At 39.9% G+C, this 22,839-nt stretch overlaps 1 protein-coding gene across 1 annotated transcript in view; it reads left to right on the forward strand.

The window, feature by feature from the left end:
• The window catches only part of GRM1 (glutamate metabotropic receptor 1), a 478,994-nt gene that overhangs the window by 382,692 nt on the left and 73,463 nt on the right, over positions 1 to 22,839 (forward strand). The window contains 2 exon segments of the mRNA XM_004608987.2: positions 10,996 to 11,242; positions 16,956 to 17,124. Coding sequence (XP_004609044.2) covers positions 10,996 to 11,242; positions 16,956 to 17,124 — 416 coding nt within the window.

Here is a 22,839-nt window from a genome sequence, read left to right on the forward strand (position 1 = left end):
TACCCAGGACTAGATGATTAACCTGTCCCTCCTATTGGCACAGGGGCTGACAGCTCACATTTACCACAGAGAAAGAATCAGAAATGTTGAATTCTGTAAAATACTTGACTCCAAAGTAGAGATAAGAGACCACACTGAATATTTTTCTTCCTTCCTTCCTTCCTTCCATCCTTCCTTCCTTCCTTCCTTCCTTCCTTCCTTCCTTCCTTCCTTCCTTCCTTCCTTCCTTCCTTCCTTCCTTCCTTCCTTCCATCCTTCCATCCTTCCTTCCTTCCTCCCTCCCTCTCTCCCTCCCTCTCTTTCTCTCTCTCTTTCTCTTTCTTTCTTTCTTTCTTTCTTTCTTTCTTTCTTTCTTTCTTTCTTTCTTTCTTTCTTTCTTTCTTTCTTTCTTTCTTTCTTTCTTTCTTTCTTTCTTTCTTTCTTTCTTTCTTTCTTTCTTTCTTTCTTCTTCCTTCCTTCCTTTTTTTCTTTCTTCCTTTCCCCCACTAAGATACATCTCCGTTCTTTCTATTAGATAAGGCAACACTTCATTGTTACTGAAGTGTTATCAGCAACAATCTCTTCATTTAAAAAGCATGAAGTTAAGAGAAAGAGGAATATATCTCCCTAATTGAGACCAATTCTCTAGTCTTCTTGTGAAATAGTGATGAGATAGTTGTGTTAAGACAAAACATTTGTGACTTGCTTTGATGACTATTCTCAGATGTGGAGTTTGAGAAGCAAGGCATAGATCTGTAGGGAGGAAAGTGATGACCAGACAGACACTGATACTTTTTAAAGTATCTCATTTTTAAAATGAGAAAACTGACACTTAAGTTGCAGAGCTTGAACCTTGTCCAAATTCCATGGCCTGTTGACACATATTGCTGTTATATTCACTTAATTAGTCATTTTAAAATTATTTTTGTGTATCTGGGGATCAACACCTGGGTGTACTAGGGACTGATCCTGGCACACTGCTCAGGTGTCACTCCCAGGAGTGCTCACATCAAATCCAAGCATCCTGAATGGAAAACATGTGCAACAGCTTTTTAAACTCTCTTTATAGTCGTGATGCATTTATTTATTTAGTTTGACCTGGTGAGCAGGGCCTGGGAGCAGAGGGCAGAGCTTGGAAGCTCAGAGGCTATTGTTGGCTCTATGCTCAGTAGTGACCCCTGGAGGCACTCAGAGGACTGCATTGGTACTGTGGATTCAACCAGGTTTATCTCTGCACAAAAAGCAAGAGCGTATCCTCCCCACCCCACCCCATCCCCTCTGGTGTATTATTTCAATAAACATTTTTTTATTGAATAACCATGAGATACACAATTACGCATTTGTTCACGATTGAGTTTCAGCCATACAGTGTTCCAACACCTGTCCCACCACCAGTTACTCTAGTTTTCCTTTCACACCACCCCACTTCTCCTCCTCCTCCTCCTCTTCCACCCCCCTCCTCCTCCTCCTCCTCCTCCTCCTCCTCCTCCTCCTCCTTCTTTCTTCCTTTTAGACACTGTGGTTTGCAATACTGTTACTTAAAAGTGTATCATGCAAAAGATAAAGTTACTTTATCTTTTTTGCAGCTCTCAGTGATTGTCCAGAATGATTATTTCTAACTATCACTGTCACGGTGGGTCCTTCTCTATCCTTACTGCACTCCCCTCCCCCTTTGTGGCCAACTTCGTCTCCAGACCAGTTCTCCTGTCCTTGTTTCTACTGTCTTTGGATATTATTCTCATGCTATGTATTTTTAAATATATATATATATATATATATATATATATATATACTGCAAATGAGGGCATTCATTCTATATTTGCTCTCTCCCTTGACTTATTTCATTTGGCAATATATTTCCTATGTCCATCCATGTATAAGCAAGTTTCTTGGCTTCATGTTCCCTAACAGCTACATAGTGTTCTGCGTGTAGATGTACCATAGTCTCTTTATCCACTCATCTCTTCTTGGACACTTGGATTGCTTCCAGATTCTGGCTACCTTGAGGAGTTGATGCAATGAACACAGGGGTGCAGATGGCTTTTCCACATTGTTTTTTGATACCCAAGGAGCAGTATTGCTGGGTTTTATGAAAGCTCAATTTCTAGTTTTTTGAAGAATGTCCATACTGTTTTCCAGTAAGGCTGGACCAATTGGCATTTCCACCAGCAGTAAATGAGAGCCCCTTTTTCTCCTCATTCACGGCAGCACTGGTTATAGTTTTTGGTGTGTGCCAGTCTCTGTGGTATGAGATAACATCTCATTGTTGTTCTGATGTATATCTCCTGGATAATAAGTGATGTAGAAGACTTTTTCATGTGCCTTTTGGCCATTTATATTTCTTCTTTGAGGAAATTTCCATTCATCTCTTCCCATTTTTTTATGGGGCTGTATAGTTTTTCTTGTGAAGTTCCACCCGTGCCTTAAATATCTTACTTATTAATCAGAAAAAGTGGAGCAACAGCACAGTGGGTAGGGCGTTTGCCTTGCATGTGACCGGCCCAGATTCAATTCCTCTGTCCCTCTTGGAGAGCCCAGCAAGCTACTGAGAGTATCTAGCCAGCACCACAGACCCTGGAAAGCTACCTGTGGCATATACCAAAAACAGTAACAAGTCTCACAATGGAGATGTTACTGTGCCCACTCAAGCAAATCGATGAACAACGGGATGACAGTGCTACAGTGCTATAAATCAGATGAATGTTAGGTGAATAATTTTTCCCATTCAGTGTACTGTTTTTGTATTCTGGTCTCCTTTTTCTTTGAAGTGCAGAAGCTTCTTAGTTTAATGTAGTCCTATTTGTTTATCTTTACTTCCACTTGCTTGGTTAGTGTTTTGTCCTTAAAGAGGCCTTTAGCTTCGCCTTTTGGCTGTGCTGCGGATCGAGCATGATTGGAAGAGCCCAAAAGAGCGCCCTTGGACTCCAAGCAGCCCACTGAACTAATTCCAGCACGGAATCGGAGACCCCACGGCGGGCTGCGAGAGTGGAAACCGGGCATTCCCCAATTCTTTTAACCTCTCTCTCTCAATCTCTTCCTCCCGAGCACAGCGCAGGGTCCACGGCTTTCTGAGCGCAAAATGGAGACGTCGAGCCTCTCTCTAGGTTTCTCCATCTTATGAGCACCATAAAAGGGTAAAAGTTTGTAGTGATGTTATTTCTGGTTGTATTTTCCCTGGACTTTATACACAAACCAAAAACCGCGCGGCCGCGGTTAGATGATAATGTCATGCTAAGATGACATTAGCACATTAGATGATGCTAATGTCATCTTAGCATCAGCAATATGTAATGGTTCCTTCTTAATGGGTCGGACTTTTGTGGGAAATCCTAACAAGAATAGTAAGTCTTTTGCTAAAATATTGAAGGCAATCAAAGTGGTAGCCATCTCTCTAGACTGCACTAAGCTATATCCCCACGCCGGCTGAGAAGAAATATCCTTCTTTCTCGGGAAGAAACGCGGCGTGGCATCAACCATAGTGTGATGTCCATTAAGCAAACAGACCTGGTGGCGTGGGAATGGGATATAAGGGGGAAAATTATGTACATGGAACAGCGGGACGCTGGTGGAATCTCGAGCCGGAGCCGATACAAGCGCAAGACCTTTGGTTCCAGAAACTGCTTGCAGACACTCTACTAGACTATCAACTAAGCCAGAGCCCCACGCCGGCTGATGACGGGAAATAACCATCCTTTTCGTTTTTTTTCCCTTTGTCAGACAGCATGGCGATTACTAAACAGGCGTGAACTCGGTGGTGCAGGGCAAGGGGGAAAAAGAAAAGTTATGTAACAAACAGTGGGACTTAATATCTCTATATTCTTAGCAATGGAGAACTATCAAATTCTTCCTTGGCAATAGGACTGTCTTTTTCTTTTTGGGGGGAAACCCCAGCAACGGTACTGAGTTGTGTGTTGAAACATGGAATGTAATCGAGATAAAGTGTAAACGAAGTGAAACTTATCACTTACAAGGGTGGGGACTGGGGAGGTGGGAGGGGGTGGCAGGTATACTGGGGGGGGTTGGTGATGGAAGATGGGCACTGGTGAAGGGAAGGGTGTTTGAGTATTGTATAACTGACATAATCCTGAGAACTATGTAACCCTCCACATGGTGATTCAATAAAAAAAAAAGAGGCCTTTAGCTTCAATGTCACGGAGAGTTCTGCCTCTGTTTTCCTTTATGTACATTATGGATTCAGAAAATGGGAGGCATCAGTTGCCTCCCATTTTCTACAAAGTAGCAGTAATTAAAACAGCATAGATTTGAAATAAAGACCCAGTGGAATATAATTGAATATCCTGAGACAGACTCTCAGGGATATGATTGATTAATCTTTGATAATCACTGTATCACTACCATCCCTTTGCTCATCGATTTGCTCCAGAGGGCACCAGTAATGTCTCCACTGTGAGACTTGCTGTTACTGTTTTTGGCATATCGAATATACCACGGGTAGCTTGCCAGGCTCTGCCATGTGGGTGGGATACTCTCCATAGCTTGCAGGGCTCTCCGAGAGGGACAGAGGAATCGAACCCGGGTCAGCTGTGTGAAAGGCAAATGCCCTACCTAGTGTGCTCTTTAACAAATGGTACTGAAAAAGCTGGTCAGCTGCTAAATGCAGAGAGAGAGAGAGAGAGAGAGAGAGAGAGAGAGAGAGAGAGAGAGAGAGAGAACTCAGATCTCTTTCTAATGCCATGCACAAAAATTAAATAAAAATGGATTAATGGCTTTGATGCCCAGAATATTATTTAAATTATATAAATTTCCCTAGTGTTGATGTGTGTAGACCAGAGTTTGATATACTATGATATGGCAAATAGCCATCTAAATGGCAGTGAATAGAATGCCACTCCCAGACCACCAAGGGTTCCTTATTTTCCAAAGGCTACACTGTCTGTTCTTACTGCTCTTCAGGCTCTGTGGGTGCTCTCCGGCAGCGATCTGTAGCCCCTGTTTTGCTTTGGAAATAAGAACAAAATTGCTATTTAGAATCAAGGTAGCTATTTTCACAATCCACTGTGAAGTAGTTAGGCAGGTATTCTTTTGAAAGTAAATAAACACAGTCAACTGCAATTATTTGACTCCATTTAGTGTATTAGAAAAGGTAATGCCTTAATGATACCTTAGTGTGTTATAATAGTTAATGCATCCAGAAAATGAATCATAAAAATCCTCTTTCTCACTAATAACTTTGGGACTAGTGTTATGAAAGGGACTAACCTGCAGGGAATCAGTGTTTTCACCTTCCCAACAACTGACAATATTATTAGTTTGGACTCTCTATTCCCTGATTGTAAAAATAATGGATCAGAGGAGCTAGAAAAATTTGTAACATATTGTTTTTGAGTCAACATATTCCTAGACTTTGCGGCCACACGACACATCATCATAAAGGTATATATATATATATATATATATATATATATATATATATATATATATGTGTGTGTGTGTGTGTGTGTGTGTGTGTGTGTGTGTATGCCTCTCAGAGAGCCCGGCAAGTTACTGAGAGTATCCAGCCCACACAGAAGAGCCTGGCAAGATCCCCGTGGCATATTTGATATGCCAAATACAGTAGCAATAACATCTCTCATTCCCCTGACCCTGAAAAGAGTGTCCAATCGTTGGGAAAAACAAGTAAGGAGAGACTGCTAAAATCTCAGGGCTGGGACGAATGGAGATGTTACTAGCACCCGCTCGAGTAAATCAATGAACAACGGGATAACAGTGACAGTGATACAGTGATTGTTTTTGTTAGATGAGAAGATACTTGCACTATCATCTGAGAGGCATACTGTGGCCAAGAAAATGGTCCTATAAAGGCTGGATGGGGTTAGAGATATAGTACAAAGGATAGAGCACGTGCTCCACACACAGCCAAATGGGTTTCAATCCACAGCATCCCATATAGTGCCCCATGTACTACTAGGAGTAATTCCTGAGTGCAGAGCCAGGAATAACACCTGATCATCACTGGTGTGGACCAAAGAGGGGAAAAAAACTGTTTAGAAATAAAGTTTAAAGACTGGATGATTTTTCTGTCTCTGTTGTACATTCCCAGATGCTAGTTCCTACTGAGCAGATGGAGTAGATGAAGAGAATAGTTTTCCCCTCTTTGTGCTGACCCTGTGAACTGGCAGGGAAGGGAAGGGCATGCGTTCAGCTCAGATTTCGCAAACACACAAGCTGCTGCTATTTATCTTGGAAAGGCATTGAGTTACAAATATTCCTTGAAAACATGTGTGTGGCCTCCTGGCTCTCTGGCAGATTCTGACAGAATTGGGCTTTTTATTTTAGATTACTATTAATAGGTTGGGTGCCAGTACTTCTCATCTGAGAGGCAGCTGTGCACATCTGGAACCCTTCCAGGGAGAAGACCCCAAATCAGGCCTAACCATGTCACTGGTATGAGTAGCATGCCCTGTCCTGGTTCACCAGAAAAGTGCTGCTTTTGGAAACTTACGTGATTTCACCTTCATTGCCACTCAGGGCAAGGGAAAAACAAGGACCACGGGGAAATTTGGATTCCTTTGCTCTTCCTTCACTTGGGCACTGTGAAATTAATTCCTAATTATCAGGACTGTGAGGAGCTTTAGAGCCCAATGATTGAATGTTTTATGTAACAAATGCTCAAAATGGCAGCTAGAACTATTACCGACATATAGACTTCTTATTAAGTTTAGAGAAATGAAAATTAGTTGTGATTAATATCGCTGTTCACCAGACTACTTCTTGCATGCATACATGTGCATACATATATATTTATGTATTACATATATTTATGGTTTATCTGTAATCAATCTAGAAGTATCACCAATAATAAATCAGCAAACATACCCACTGACAAGAAATATGTCAGTTCAAACAGTTTGTTTATACGAGAATATGGATTTTTTTCACTCTCAATTGTGACTTGGTTTTAAGTTATCTGCTTTCCCTACAGAAGAATCTATTTTTTTAAAGGCCTCAGAGAAATCCAAGAACAGTTACCAGCTTAAAGCTTCTCATTAAAGTATCTACTATAGAACTAGCTCAGGAGAATTTTTCTTGGCGCACGAAGCATCATTTCTTTTGTGTTGGAGGTCACACCTGGCAGTGGCTTACTCCTGACTCTACCCACAGAGATCATTCTTGCTGAGCGCAGGGGACTATCTGGGTTACCAGGGATTAAGCCTGGGCAAGCTGTGTGCAAGGCTATGAATATATTATAACTTATTATGCCCTACCCACTGTATCATCACTCTGACCTATCTTATAATACATATTTAATTGTGTTTATATACACAAAAGTGATAAACTCAGTAGTCATTAGAATTTTCCACATCTTGAAGCTTTGCATTTGAATAAAAGCAACATATGTTGGGTCCAAGGGGTAGCTCAGCAGACTCAGCACATGCTCTGAGTGTGATAGGCCAGATTTGATCCCTCATACTTAATGGTCCCCAGCACCACCTGCAGATACTCCTGAGCATGGAGCTGGGAGCACAATGGTTATGACTTAAAATATGAAACAAAACAGAAATAACAGCATCAACACATTCTTATTCTCCTGTATTTCCACAGTTTGCTCTGTTTCATTATAATCAATCAACTTTATTATAATCAATTCAACTTCAGGTTGATAGTTTAAGTATTGACTAGATCCCTTCAAGTGGATATTATTGTGAAGAGTTTTGTTGTTATCCAATCACTTTTATTATTTTCTCCTTCCTTCCTTCCTTCCTTCCTTCCTTCCTTCCTGCCTCCCTGCCCCCCTGCCCCCTGCCCACTGTCCTGCCTTCTTCCATCCCTTCCCTTCCTCCCTCCTTTCCACTCTCCCTCCCTCCCTGCTTGCAATTTTTCTGATCCCAGCAGTTTTACTATTTAGCAAAATCACTTGGAGTGTTGGGGCTGTCTACAAAGAACTGTTTAAAACTTATCAGTAGAGGACAAACTAATGTTTAAAAGCCAGTGTTTGGATCTATGTGAGAGATTTAATTTACCCAATTTCAACGACTTCATCACTTTGTTGCAACAATGAGCTTTGATTTATCCAACTTTCTATACTTATTCCATGTGTTTGAATTTTAAATGCTTGTTGCGTATCTTCTTATTTCCACTTGGAAAATGTCATTTCACTTAGAAAACTGTTACTTTAGTGTATAAAGCCTCTAACAATTTCCTATTAAGCAATATTTGAAGATGGATTAAACTAGAATCTTATTTTTCAACCAAGTCTGAGTAGTTTGTATGGACCTTTCATTTAAAATAGCTAAGTGCCATCTTTTTCACATTTTCAATTATATCTAAATATATGAACCTTTATATATAATCTCTCTATAAAGAACTCTTTAGAAGATTTATATTTTATCCCACGTTCAACATCAAAGTGAAAACTGCATGCTCTTTCTTCTAAAGACTGCTCTCTCTAACTTCCTAAATAGTCTCTGCTACTTCTTTGTTCAAAAGCCTTGGTAGTCAGTGACTTATTGAGGCTGGAACATGTCATGGACAACCTCATATTATTTTCAATCCATAAGCCGTTGAAAGTGTCAACTTTTCAGCTTTCAGTGCTTGGAGCACACCTCCTATTGTCCCTCACTGTCAGTCAGTCAACTGGGAAAAGGAACATCTACAGCAGAGAGAACCAAATTTCTACAACTATGACCAAAGTCTCAGAATTAAGCCAGCGGTGTGCTCCTAATCAACACCGTTTCCAAATGTGTAACCTTTATTAATCTAATTTAATTTATTTATTATTGAATCACCCTGAAGTACACAGTCATAAAGCTCTTCATGATTAGGTTCCAGTCATACAGTGTACCCAAACCCATCCTTCCACAATGTGCATTTCCCACCATCAATGTCCTCAGTTTCCCTCCTGCCAATCCACCCCAAACCCGACCCAGTCTGTTTCAATGGCAGGCACTTTCCTTCTCTCAGTCTCTCTGTCTCTCTATCTCTGTCTCTGTCTCTGTCTCTGTCTCTGTCTCTCTCTCTCTCTCTCTCTCTCTCTCTCTCTCTCTCTCTCTCTTTCTCCATTTCTTAACTATCTTTGTCCCAGTGGTCCCTTCTTTATCCCAGCCACCCTCTCCCCCAACACTCGAGGCAGACTTCCAACCATGGACCAATCCTACTTGCCCTTGTTTCTACTGCCCTTGGGTATATATGTCTCATATTGAGTTTTTTATATCTCAAAAATAAGTAAAATCATCCTATGTCTGTCCCTCTTCTTCTGACTCATTTCACTCAGCATGATATTCTCCATGTCCATGTACTTATACACGAATTTCGTGACTTCATTTTCGCTAGCAGCTGTTTAGTATACTATTGTGTAGGTGTATTATAGTTTCTTTAACCAGTCATCTGTTCTGCGGCACTCACATTGTTTCCAGGTTATGGATATTGTGAATAGTGCTGCAATAAACATAAAAGTGCAGAAGGCATTTCTGCTGTTTTTGGGCCCTTGGAGTATTTCCCAGAAGTGGTCTTGCTGGGTCATATAAAGCTCAATTAATTTCTAGCTTTTTGAGGAATGCCCAGATTTGTTTTCCAAAATGGTTGAACCAGTCAACATTTCTACCAACAATGAAGGAGAGTTCCTTTCTCTCCATATCCACACCAGCACTGGTTACTCTTATTCTTCTGGATGTATGTCAGTCTCTATGGTATGAGATGATATTTCACTGTTGTTTTGATTTGCATCTCCCTAATGATTAGTGATGCAGAGCATTTTTTCATGTGTTTTTTATGATTTGTATTTCTTCTTTGAGGAAGTTTCTGTTCATTTCTTCTCCTTAAATTTTTATTGGGTTGCATGCTTTTTCCTTGTGAAGTTCTACGAGTGTCTTCTTAAATATTAATCCCTTATCAACTGGGTAAATTGGGCAAATAATTTTTGCTAATCCGTGGGGCTGTCTTTGTATTTTGGTCACTGTTTCTTTTGAGGTACAGAAGCTTCACAGTTTAATGTAGGATCATTTGTTTATCTTTGCTTTCATTTGTTGTTCTGTGATGTTTCATCTTTGAAAATGCCTTTAGCTTCAATGAAGATGCCTTTTCCTCTATGTACTTTATAGACTCAGATCTGAGTCTCTCTATATATAAATAAATTTATATATAAATAAATATATAAAGTTAACCCACTTTGATGTGGCTTTTATGCAGAAAAAGATCTGAGTTCATATTTTTGCATGTAGCTACCCTGTTTTCCCAGAACCACTTATTGAGTAAATCTAATTGGTCCCTGGATTTTTCATCCATACTTAAGTCTTAAAGTCTAGGCTTCTGATGTGGAATTTGCTCATTTCTAATCAATGCTGTTTCTGTGAAACTAGAATTATTGGAGTTTTTATCACCTTTGTTATAACTAGAGATGACAGTAGGAATTTTTTAAATTTACAAGTGAAAGTGCAAGGTTTAAGCTAAATATAGCATGAGTCCTAAATAAAATATAATTTTCATAAATTTTAAAAATGCACATATTATTATCTCTATGCTGCTAACTACAAATGAGAAATAATTTATACTACTTATTTTTCCTACATACTTGGGGATTTTGTGGTCCTAGAGATGATAAAATTCTTGAAATTATCAAAAAAATAATCAGGAGCTAAAGAATGCATAAACTCAAGTATTTATTTTAGATTGTCCTTAGGATCTTAGGAATTTTTTTCCAGTACCATGATTTACAGACTTAAAATACAAATCTCTGTGAACACTGTATCCCCAACATCATTTCTTAAGAATTTACTTGAAATATTTCAGAGTCCTTCATTTTCATCTTCACTGAGTTTGCTTTATCTATTGAATACAGAAAATAAAATTGAGTCAGCTGTATGCAGAAAGATGAAGCTAGAGCACTAATGCTAGGTACAAACACAAAGCTTGACTAGCTGCCTGTATGCAGCATTAACTTATGCCCATGTCATGACTCTTTGCCTTCCTCTGATAATTCAGTAGTGTCTTTTCTAATTAAACATATAGGTCATCCTTTTGATAATGATTTTGATAATATCTATTTTCCTTTCGTTGTAGGCAATGAAAGCTTGGAAGAAAACTACGTGCAGGACAGTAAGATGGGGTTTGTCATCAATGCCATCTATGCCATGGCTCACGGGCTACAGAATATGCACCATGCCCTCTGTCCTGGCCATGTGGGACTCTGTGATGCCATGAAGCCCATTGATGGCAGAAAACTCCTGGACTTCCTCATCAAGTCCACATTCATTGGCGTGTCTGGAGAGGAGGTGTGGTTTGATGAGAAAGGTGATGCTCCTGGGAGGTAAAGTCATCTTTTCCCTAACATCAGATGTACTTGTGATCCTTCTTAAGCTAGCCTCGTGGCAATTCTGACTCCATGATATTTTGGGTATCACGAAGATATGCAAAGTAGGTAGTTAAAGATAAATAATCAGTATTATATGGAAATCACCAAGGGCCAGACTTTTCTCTAAAACCCTAGAATGCCTGTCAATAAACACTCACAATACTACACTCTTCGTTGCTACTTTCTTCTCATGTATTATCTGACCTTTTCCTTGGAATGCCTGGGACCCCTCTTCTAGCCCAAGAACCTAAGATTATGCCTAATCTGTAGAACTTCTCTTGGAACTAAGAACAGTAGGCAGTGTTTTTGTGATTGATTGGTCCTAATATCATACTGGTAGTAAAATATTTTAATATTGTACCTCTTACAGAGCTTAATATATGAAAAGAACCAAGACCCACATATATCTTCTCCTTCCTCAGGATAAATTCTGCTCCTGCTATCTATCTCACAGCTCTTTGAAATAGAAAGAAAACTATTTTCTAAGTGCTCTACATCACTAATCGTCAGAGAGATGCAGATCAAAACAACCATGAGATACCACCTCACACCACAGAGGCTAGCACACATCCAAAAGAACAAAAGCAACCGCTGTTGGAGAGGATGTGGGGAGAAAGGGACCCTTCTACACTGCTGGTGGGAATGCCGGCTAGTTCAGCCCTTTTGGAAAACAGTATGGACAACTCTCAAAAAACTTGAGGTTGAGCTCCCATTTGACCCAGCAATACCACTGCTGGGAATATATCCCAGAAAAGCCAAAAAGTATAGTCGAAGTGACATATGCACTTATATGTTCACCGCAGCACTGTTTACAATAGCCAGAATCTGGAAAAAACCCGAGTGCCCTAGAACAGATGACTGGTTGAAGAAACTCTGGTACATATATACAATGGAATACTATGCAGCTGTTAGAAAAAATGAGGTCATGACGTTTGCATATAAGTGGATCTACATGGAAAGTATCATGCTAAGTGAAATGAGTCAGAAAGAGAGAGACAGACATAGAAAGATTGCACTCATCTGTGGAATATAGAATAATAGACTATAAGACGAACACCCAAGAATAGTAGAAATAAGTACCAGGAGGTTGTCACCATGGCTTGGAGGCTGTTCTCTCATTCTGGGCAACTCAGAGAAGGGAACAGCAAGTAAAATGTGGTTGTTGGTCATGTGGGGGAAAGATGATGCAGGCCAAATATAGACTAGAGACTGAACGCAATGGCCACTCAACACCTTTATTGCAAACCACAACACCTAACCAGAGAGAGAGAACAAAAGGGAATTCCCTGCCATAGTGGCAGGGTGGGGTGGGGGGAGACGGGACTGGGAAGGGGGGGTGGGATGTTGGGTTTACTGGTGGTGGAGAATGGGCACTGGTGAAGGGATGGGTTATCAAACTCTGTAAGGGAGAAACATGAGCACAAAAATGTATAAATCTGTAACTGTACCCTCACGTTGACTCACTAATTAAAAATAAACTATAAAAAAAAAAATAAAAAAAAAATAAAAAAAAAAAAAAGAAAACTATTTTCTCTCTTGGACTGAGTCTCTTTGACTTTCAAAGAATTCACCAAGATAGAAGAAAATTAAATCCCACTAATATTCTTTCCCCCCTGCCCCAAAGTTATTTTATATCTGGTCCATTCTGAAATATTTGCTTTTATAACATCATGAACTCTTATATAAACGGTATATAGATAATGAAGTCAAGGCTGAGAATAGTTCTGTTTACCCATATGAATTTTCAGTAGGAAGGGATAATCAGAATAGTGGGAGAATTTTTAAAACCAGCAGTGGGAAAGAAAAAGGCTCATAGCTCAACTGCTGCTCTGTGTGCCCACAGTGTTTCTTCCGTAGACTCCCTGTTATCTTTCTGTATATGATTTTGCAGACTGAGAGCTTTTGAGAAAAACACATGTATTAAAATGAATTATGGAATAATTTACTTCTCATTGCTAAAGGCATGTCATTATCCTCTGTATAGGTGAGAAAACTGAGAGCCAGAGAAAGTAAGAAAAATATCACACCAGAGAAGTTCCTAGAGACAAAGTAAATGAAGAGTCTTGTCTTTTTTTTTTAAATCACATCACACTGTCTTTAGATATGGTTTTTTTTAAAAAAAATAAAGAAAAGATAAAAAGAAAAAAAACACACCACACTGTCTTTAATCCTAAAATTAGGTATAGCTGCTTGAAGCCCTCCTAGTGTTATTTCAAAGGTTCAGTAAGAGATTTATTTGACCCTATTTATTTCCCTATATATCTCTTACTTTCATATAAACTTAAGTTCTATATTTAGGGTGTCTTTCTGAGGCTGAAGTGAATTCTTCATGTTAAAACCCAGTAGCCTTAGAAGGACATGTGATAAAAGCATTTATTAGCCATACAAAAATTAATTCTTAGGCTTTCTTTGAAGCTGCCCCTTAGGTGGAAGTAGAATTAGCTGGAAACGTGAGTGAGGAGGATAAACCAAGTACTGGGCATGTAGACAGCTGCTGGGTACTGAGCATCTTAGAAAACAGTATAAGGAGGAAAAGGTGGGATTAAGATTCAGATCACTGATCACTCCTTCCTTGAAACAATGGGGATCCCTTTGGGTCTCCCTGGAAATTCAGTCTCAAAAGGAACTGAAACTCGAGATGAGAAAGTAGGTCCTGTGAAGGATCAGATTTGGTATGGAAACCTAGCTTCCTCTTGGGAGGTACGTAGGACACTCCCGAAGCACAGGGCCAGATGCATTTTGAACTCAGCAGATGTATATTTCCTCCTCCTCCTCTTCCTTCTCCTCCTCCTCCTCTCCTCCTCCTTCTCCTCCTCCTCCTCCTCCTTGCTCTATTTGTTATCCAAACTGTAGGCACAAAGTTTTAGTTTGTTTCTTTCCATCTTTATTTACATATTTAATCATAAGCTTTATCTGGGGTCTGTTTTTCAGGGATCATTTCCTCCTGCTTGAATTTGGCCAATTCATATTTCACTCTTGTTTTTAATCGCCTCCCTCAGCTTCTATTTCCTGTCACACTATCATCCTCGCTTTTGGTCACTCTTTAATTATTTTAATCATCATGCAACATAAACTGAATGCGTTGAGGGGGATGCTGTAAAGCTGTAATTTACAGCATGAGGATATTCTAAACAAATGCCAACATGTTGGAAAGAGATCCTGGGGTCAAGAGAAAAAAGCAGTACTCATTAGCACAGGGGATAGTCTCTTTTTCAGTATGTCAGTATTTTTCCCTTGGTATCTTTCAGTATTTTTTTCTTTACCTTCAGCATTTGGAACTTCTTAAAAATGTGTTTCATACCAAAATATTGTGAATTTTCCAGTTTCTAAATGTTAATGAAGTGTGAACTGATTTCTCTTATTGCAGAGCAAATGAGGAAGTTGAAATAAAAATCTTAGGAAATGACTTATAGAAGAAAATATTCTAAAGCTAACATTGCAGTTAAGCTTTCATTGGAAGTCTCGAAGGAGCCTTAATAATGGAGTATGGAGTAAAACATAAACATTAAAGATAATGAAAAAGGAAACCACTCACACAGAACATTCACAGCAAGTTCTATAACCATAATGGGTTTAGAATAGAGAAAAATATTGAAGGTGAAGATTAGTTCATTGATCAGCGGGATATGTTAGCCTTCAGCCCACAGTAAATACTCACTTGGATATCACTCAGAAAGCTACTCTAAAGAACATTCTCTATATCTCAGCACCATGGGGTGAAAGAACCCTCTATTAGTAAACAGTCAGAACAACCGAGAGATGAATAATGAACTCCAGGTGTGCCATTCTCTCTCTCCACTCAGGGCTGTTCAGTTAGGAAAGGAAGCATAGAAACTTCCTTTACTCGATCAGAGTTCTCTTTTCCTGGAGGGGATAGCCATCTCATAGAAACCACTAGAATCTGGTCTGAGTGTGAAGCTATAAGCTACCTTGTGAGAGGCAGAATGTATTAAGCACAGGCAGCAAATCTAGTAAACGGTATTAGGTGTCTAACTCTAAAATTGGTTGGTAGTAGCTATCGGAGTGCTGACTGAGAATTCTGAGTCTAAATAAGGTGTAGAGACGAAATATGGGATGGATTAGGTAGGGATAGGGGAGAAGGGAACTGAGGAAGATGAAAATGGATTAGTTAATTGCCATCAGTTTCCTTAGGTCACACAATGAGCAAAAGTCTAATAGTTTAACACAGGAGGGAGAGATTTCTGCACTAGCATCACAGAAAAGAATTCCAGGATCCTGGAGGGATAGTATAGTGGATAGGGATTTGCTTCACAGGAGACAAACTGGGGTTCAATCCCCAGCACCCTAGGTGGGGCCCCGAGCCTTGCCAAGCAAGGACTGATCTCTGAGCACAGAGCCAAAAGTAAGTCCTGAACACCCCTGGAGTGACCTCCAGTAAAAAAGAAACAGAACAGCATGAGAAAGCATTCCACATTGCAGAGCCAGTAAGGAAGAATCAAGCATATATTTTGAGGAAATTGCCCTAGAATTTTCGCCTACATAGAATAAATAGTGATGTGCCAAAAAAGATCAAAGAATTCCAGAAAGGTTTCAGTGATGAAGCAACAAATGACTATGCTTATATACAAAGTGTCCTCCCGTTATTTTTATTTACAGTCATATAAAGAATTCAAATATTTTAGCCATGATAATATAAATATGAATGATACAGTGACATTGCCATCCATATACATGTGTTTCAATCATGAAATCATTCCACATGTCTTGTTAATAAATGCTCACAGGAACTTAAATTAAAAATACTTAGTGACATTATGAAGGCGTATACTCTATGGTTAAAAAATGTTAGCATCTTACACAGTCTAATGTCAACTCCTGTGTTCTTTGCATAGCATTGGAGCTCCAATGATGGAAAATGATGAGGTCTGATCCCCAGAGCATCTCCGGCTGCTGTGGTGATTGCTAAATGTAGATGTTGCTGCTATATAGCATTGTCACATTTGAAATTACTAAAATAAATGACATCAATTATTTAGATTCAAAAATGGTTTGGTCCTAATCAGGAAAGAGACCAGTTTAAATATCAGTGCTCAAAGTGTTCAATCCGGGCTGATTAAAGATGCATTTCTCAGATTTCTTGCTCTATTAACACCTATAAATATTCTGTGCTGCAAAGCTAAACTCTTTTAATCCAATCTAATGAAAATAACAACTGAAGGTAAAAAGGCAATTTGTATTAAAAGCATCAAGTTTAGAAATGACCTTTCTCAATAATATTTGCTTGTTTAAAGGATAGCTTAATTGATTTGAACATGATGATGATCAATTCAGCACACAGAAGTTTATCTATTTATTTATTTTTAAGAGGGTATGGTACTTGCTTTGATCGAGGGCATTTGCTTTAATCCCTGGGCATTGGGTTTGGCCCAAAAGCAGAAAACAAAAACCAAACAAATTAAAAGAGTAAGCACAGAGAAAATACATGAAAATAAACTCTTTAGCAAATATGAGTTGATAGATGCTGAAGTAAATTCAAATTTTTGAAAATGAGAGAAATATTAGAAATAAAGTAAAACAAGTATCATATGTTAAGACATGGGATGACAATAGCTTTTATTGTCCTCTATGTTATTATCTATTCGCCAATTCTCTTTGCATTCCACAGCTGTCCAGATTCTCCAAGCCACACATGTTGTTTTCCTTACAGGTATGATATCATGAATCTGCAGTACACCGAAGCTAACCGCTACGACTATGTTCATGTTGGAACCTGGCACGAAGGGGTGTTGAACATAGATGATTACAAAATCCAGATGAACAAGAGTGGCATGGTCCGATCTGTGTGCAGTGAGCCTTGCTTGAAGGGGCAAATTAAGGTAAGTCAGTAGCAAATGCGTTTTTGGATGATGTGCGTGAGAAACACTCCAGCTTGTACACATAAGGAAACAGACATTTTTTTTAGTCAAGACTATTCACAATGGCCATACCAGACTCACTCTATTTGTTCTTGTGTTATGCTAGAATTAAAAGACAAAGTTTTCAAAGCAGGATAAATAAGTTATTGATATGTAGAGAATAGTCATTATTTGAGTAGCAATGATGATCTGATATTTTTACTTTAATAAAAAATCATGAAGGTGCCATGATTGACAAAGTTCATAATCGAGTTTACAATGTTCCAATAAGGAATTCACCACCTGTGTTCACTTCCATCCATCAATATCCTCAGGGTCTCTCCGTCATTATCCTTAGGATAAATGCTGTTATCCTTAGGTTAACATTTTTTAAAACAAAAATTGTGGGGCTGGAGTGATAGCACAGTGAGTAGGGCGTTTGCCTTGCACACAGCCAACCCGGGTTCGATTTCCAGCATCCCATTGGTCCCCTGAGCACGACCAGGGGTAGTTCCTGAGTGCAGGCCAGGAGTGACCCCTGAGCATCACTGGGTATGACCCAAAAAGCAAAAAACAAAAATTGTTTTTTATTTTAGGTTCTGTGATATATAGTATACTTCATAGTAGGGTTTCATGCATAGAACATTCCAGTACCACACTCTCAGGCAGAGTGTCACTCCTTTCCACCATGGTGCCAGTGTTCCCCTTCCATCTTATCCCACTCCCCACACTCATCCTCCATCCCTGCTGCTATGGACGGGCTGGGATCTTAAATAGAATGTAGAAAGCAAGATACAACCATCGAATTAAAAATTGTGACATTGAATCTAGAGAGGTGGTAAAGTGGGCAGGGTGCTTTCCTTGCACGTTGATCGGCCTGGACTCTGCACCCCATCTTTATCCCCTGAGCCCCACCAGGAGTGACCCCTGTGCAGAGAACCAGGAGAAAGCCCTGAGTACTGCTGGTTTGGGCTCCTAACGCCCCTAAAAATGTGTGGGCCTGGAGTGATATCTCAAAAAGCTAGTGTGGATGGTTTGCATGGAGAAGGACCAAGTTCAGCTCCCTGTACCACATGGTCCCTTCAACACCTCCAGGAATATCTCCGGTGTTTCCTGAGCTAGCTCCTGAGCACTAAGCCAGGAGAAGCACCAGTGCCTTGCCAGATGTGGACCTCAAAACAAACAAACAACTTGAAACACACGTGGAAAACAGTAGCAATGATGCTGCTTATTCAGAGTTTTAGCAACGTTAAGGAAGGAAACTAAACCTTAAACATGTCATACTTAAATAAGAAAATAAATAAAATAGAAGTCGAACTGAGGTAATAGAAGTGCTTCTTATTACTCCTCTTTCTACCAAATCCTTTGCTTTCTTAAAACAGCTATATTCTAGGCAAGAGAGAGTTCCCACTAATTTTTCTCAAAAGTTTATTTTAGAGGGGTGGGGCAAGTGAGTAACCATGATGTTACTGTATACATAAAACTAGAGTAAATAAAGATCAAATAACGGGCATTTGGCTGGGTGTGGTAGACAGACTGCTCGGTGAACACGCATTGTCTCCATCCCGTGCTATTTAAAACCCAGCTGGATGATGCACTAGGAAGTAGAATGTAGGGGAGTGATTGTGAGCTGGCGGGAGGATAGAATAAGTGACCTAGTAGGTCTTTCCCGTCTCTAATTTTGTGTGATTCATCTCTAGGAGCAGACAGGCTGTCACCTAAATGTCACCCAGCACAGCTGGAGCTGAAGTCAATGCCGTTTGAAGCTCTGGTCCTCTTGTATTGCCAAGTGACTCTGCCATTCTCAGGAGTTAACAGAGCCACCTCAGGCAGGGAAAGTGTCCCAAAAAAGTACATAAAGAGATCCTGAGTTCCGGAGTCTTGTCCCATGTGAAAGTGTTGGTACAGAAATGGGAAAAGATTTACTCCCTCTACTGGTGGAAGGGGCAGGGAGTGGGGGATGGGATTTGGATGTTGCATCTTTTGCCAGCTGAGGAGGGATTTCTGAATGGCCTCAATCCTGACTGCAGTCTCTCTGAGTTTGGAAAAGACCTTCTCTGTAGGTGTGACATATAGGACAGTGGGTCATTATTGCAGCATCTGATCAGGCAGAACATACTTGTTCTAGAGTTCTGAAAGGATGCTGGAGGCCTCCTGCTATGCCCATGGAAAATCCATGGGTGTGTTTTGAAATGAAGAGATTCCTGGCTGAGGTGGTCTGGGACATTCTGGGGACACCATTAGTTTCCAATCGGTGCAGATGTATTTACCAAGGGTAAGAATGTTTCCTCACAGCAGAGCTTTACAGTTCAGAGTGGTTAGACTGCATGCGTGTCTTGCATATGAAAGGCCCTGGGTTCAATCCCTGGCACCAAGTGACCCCTGAGTAGCACCAAGAATAACTCTGGGCTCTTCAAACTAGCTTCTTAACTCTACTAGGACAGCTAGCACGTTGACAGTCGTAAATAACAACAACAAAAAGGAATAAAATGTGGTTCCAATCAAACTCTTGTTTCTGGTATGGATGGCATTCCTCAAGAATCTAGTTTTGCTAGAATTCTTCCACACGAGATGTCAGATGCTTTATAGGAATATATCCTCGCAAATTTAGAGGCCACGGGATTTCATAACTGTTAAAAGATGTAAGACCACAGGCTCTTTATCATTTCTTTGCATAATATAGAAAACCAAAGCTTCTAACACCCAAAGCCTCAAGGGTGGAGCAAATGCAGAAGCCCTGAGCTCGCATCTTCTTGACTCACCCATGCTTGGCTCAAGACTCTCCTCCAGCGTGGAAAGGGTCACCGAATGACTCTGTCCTGCAGACAGCAGCATGAAAACAATTTATGAAATGTGCAAGGTCTACCTTGTGTACAAAGAGGGGGAAAACCTTGATAAGAGATAAGTACACACTGAAGAATTGCTATTATCGCAACCTCCTTTTTCCAGTCTCCTCCTGTGCCTGTGACTACTTCAAACTTGAACAGAGGATCACATAATTTAGGTGTTGCTTTTTGTACATTCTAGAAGAAAGGCTTCCCACTTCCTAGATTCGGAAGGAAAGACTGCCTGCGCCTATCTCTGTGCCCAGATATCGACCTCAGGTTTCTGGTCTCAGTTTTGCATTTACATTATATCCATGTAGCGTTATTAAGGCAGAGCTCAGAAATCACTGCCGGGCTACTACAGAGCACTTGCTATAAATGCAAATCTCTTGGGGGTCAATTTTAGAAATCCTGTGTCCCCGCTGCAGGAGAGAACTACGCCAGCTCTGAGAGCACCTGGAGAGGAGGTGAGAGGGGGATATTTGCTTGTTTCTTACAAGCACCATGGGAGGGATGCAAGGGAATGAAATGGAATCTCATTTGCCAAACAATAGCACTTAGGGTTCTTACACCACCAATTTGCCTCCTACCAGCACAAGATGATAGGGCAAGATTATTGTGAGCCATTGCAAACTCAGACAGAGGCAATTTATAAGGCGATTGTAGGACTTGAACTAGAAAATGTAATCTTTAGGAAAGGTTTGTGCATTTTAAATATCAAATACCACTTAACAGGCTAGCGCAAAAATCTGAGGCTTTTTTTCATAACATCCCCTAGAACTTTTTAATGGCACTTTATTTTGCTCTAGATAAAAGTCCACTTTCTTATATTACTGAATGTTAGAAATACACATTTATCTTCAAATTAATACCTTGTAGAAGAGGAAATTGATTTTTGCCATGTCCCAATCACAGGTAATTAAACTTAAAAAAATAATTAAACTTTTTTTTTTCTGTGTGTGTGTGTGTTCCCTATTAGGGCTCATGATTTCCTAGGCTTTTCATTCTTGAAAATATTGAATAATAAAGATGCTCATACTTGGGGTTAGAAAGTAGAAAAGTTTATTGGAAAGTAGAAGAAAAAAGAAAAGGCATTCCCCAAGTGGGGAAGAACTTAGTATTGGACTAAGTTAAAAATAAGTTTTGTGTAGGCCTTTTTAAAGGCCCTTTGCATTGATCAATAAGTATCACAGGAATCCACAAGGCCATCTGGCTGGTCACAGGCCTCGGGTGTTGTTTATTATCTTAATCTTGTGACTTTTAGTTCTGGGACAGAATAAATGGCCCCACGGAACTCCAGGAATATTAAAGACAGGGTTTTGGGAATGAGGAGTGGTAGTTCGATGGGGAGAAATAGAGCTGCTGGCGAGGGGAATTTGTGGGCTCCCCTCTTGTTGGCAAGGAGAAACTAAGGCTTGTTCTTTCAGTGTCATGCCATGGAGGGAATTTAATGTAAAAATATGCTTATGAAAATTAAAAGGGACATGGAGACTGCTGGGAGATGATCAGGGGAGATAAAATTTGGGCACAGAGGCAAACTGAGCAGAAGTCTTTTTCACCAGATACACAAATAAATCAAAGAAAAAAAATTCCTTTAATAACAAAAAGGATTCAGTCAATCCTATTTGCAGCTGGAAAACCCTACAGCCACCCAGCTTGTCTGCATTCCAGCCCTTGACCGAGATCTTGATAGGATGAGCCCACCAACCTAAGGGAGGCCAGGAAAATGTTCATCTACACACTGTATCCTTTGTTATAATGGAATTTTGTTGTGATTGAGGTAATATGGTTTATAATAGTGTTAAAGTCCATGCTTTTGGTGTGCAAAGTTACTGCACTACCACCAGAACAAAGAAACAAAGACCCTCCATCTACTATTATTCTTCAGTCCTTTCCAGTTCTGCCCCATTCTTCCCATCCTCACCTGACATCGCTATTTGGTGATCTTGGCTGTTGTTGAAGTTCAAGGGTTTGTTTTCACTGGACACTGTTCTTTCCCCCCTTTGTTTCTATTCCACATGTGAGTAAAGTCATCCACATTTGTTCTTCCTTGACTTATTTTGCTTAACATGATGCCGTTAAAGTTGTAGCTTTAGGTACAATTTTATCTTGCTTATTGATGAATAGTATTCCACTGCATATCATGCCACATTTCCATTTTTTAGCCACATCTGATGATGTTCAGGGGTCTGTATCCAGGAATCACTCCTGGCAGTGCTCTGGAGACCATATGGGATGTTTGGGATCAAGCCTGGATCATCCACATGCAAGGCAAATGAACTTCCTGCTGTAACTGCTCCAGACCCTGCCACAATTTCTTTATTTACTTTTCCATGAACAACGTATCTTAGGAATCATTTCTGAGTTTGCATTAATACACACGGAGAATATCTCCTGCTTTACCTAAAATCTCAAAGTTCAAATGCATCTTTTTCTCTTTTCTGTCCAAATGTTTGGAATTATCATACGCCCATCAAAACACAAATGTTTTTTGTCTCCTTCTGTTATTTCAAATATACATTTTCCTCTCTAGAGAACATTTCACTTGCCTGTCAAAAGAGAATATAAACCAAAGCTTGCCTTAGAGGGTTGCAGAAGTAGCTGAATGGAACTCATAATGATTTCTTTCTCCAGGCAACCTTAAATTTTAACCTCTGAAGAAGAACGTTTTCTTTTTATCCCAGAAGCAGTATTTGATTGTAGTTAACAAGCCACAATAGGAGTTATTCCCCAGGGCCTTAGGGATAGAGGGAGAAATCATCCCTACAGCCTGAGAATCCCCTGAAGCAGCCAGACAGGAAATCTTGGCTGTCCTTTCTCTTCTCCAGTCTCCTGCTAACCTCTTTCCTTTGACCAATCTCTCCAGAGAATA

Source organism: Sorex araneus, chromosome 4, assembly GCF_027595985.1.
Source record: "Sorex araneus isolate mSorAra2 chromosome 4, mSorAra2.pri, whole genome shotgun sequence".
NCBI classification, from domain to species: Eukaryota; Metazoa; Chordata; class Mammalia; order Eulipotyphla; family Soricidae; genus Sorex; species Sorex araneus.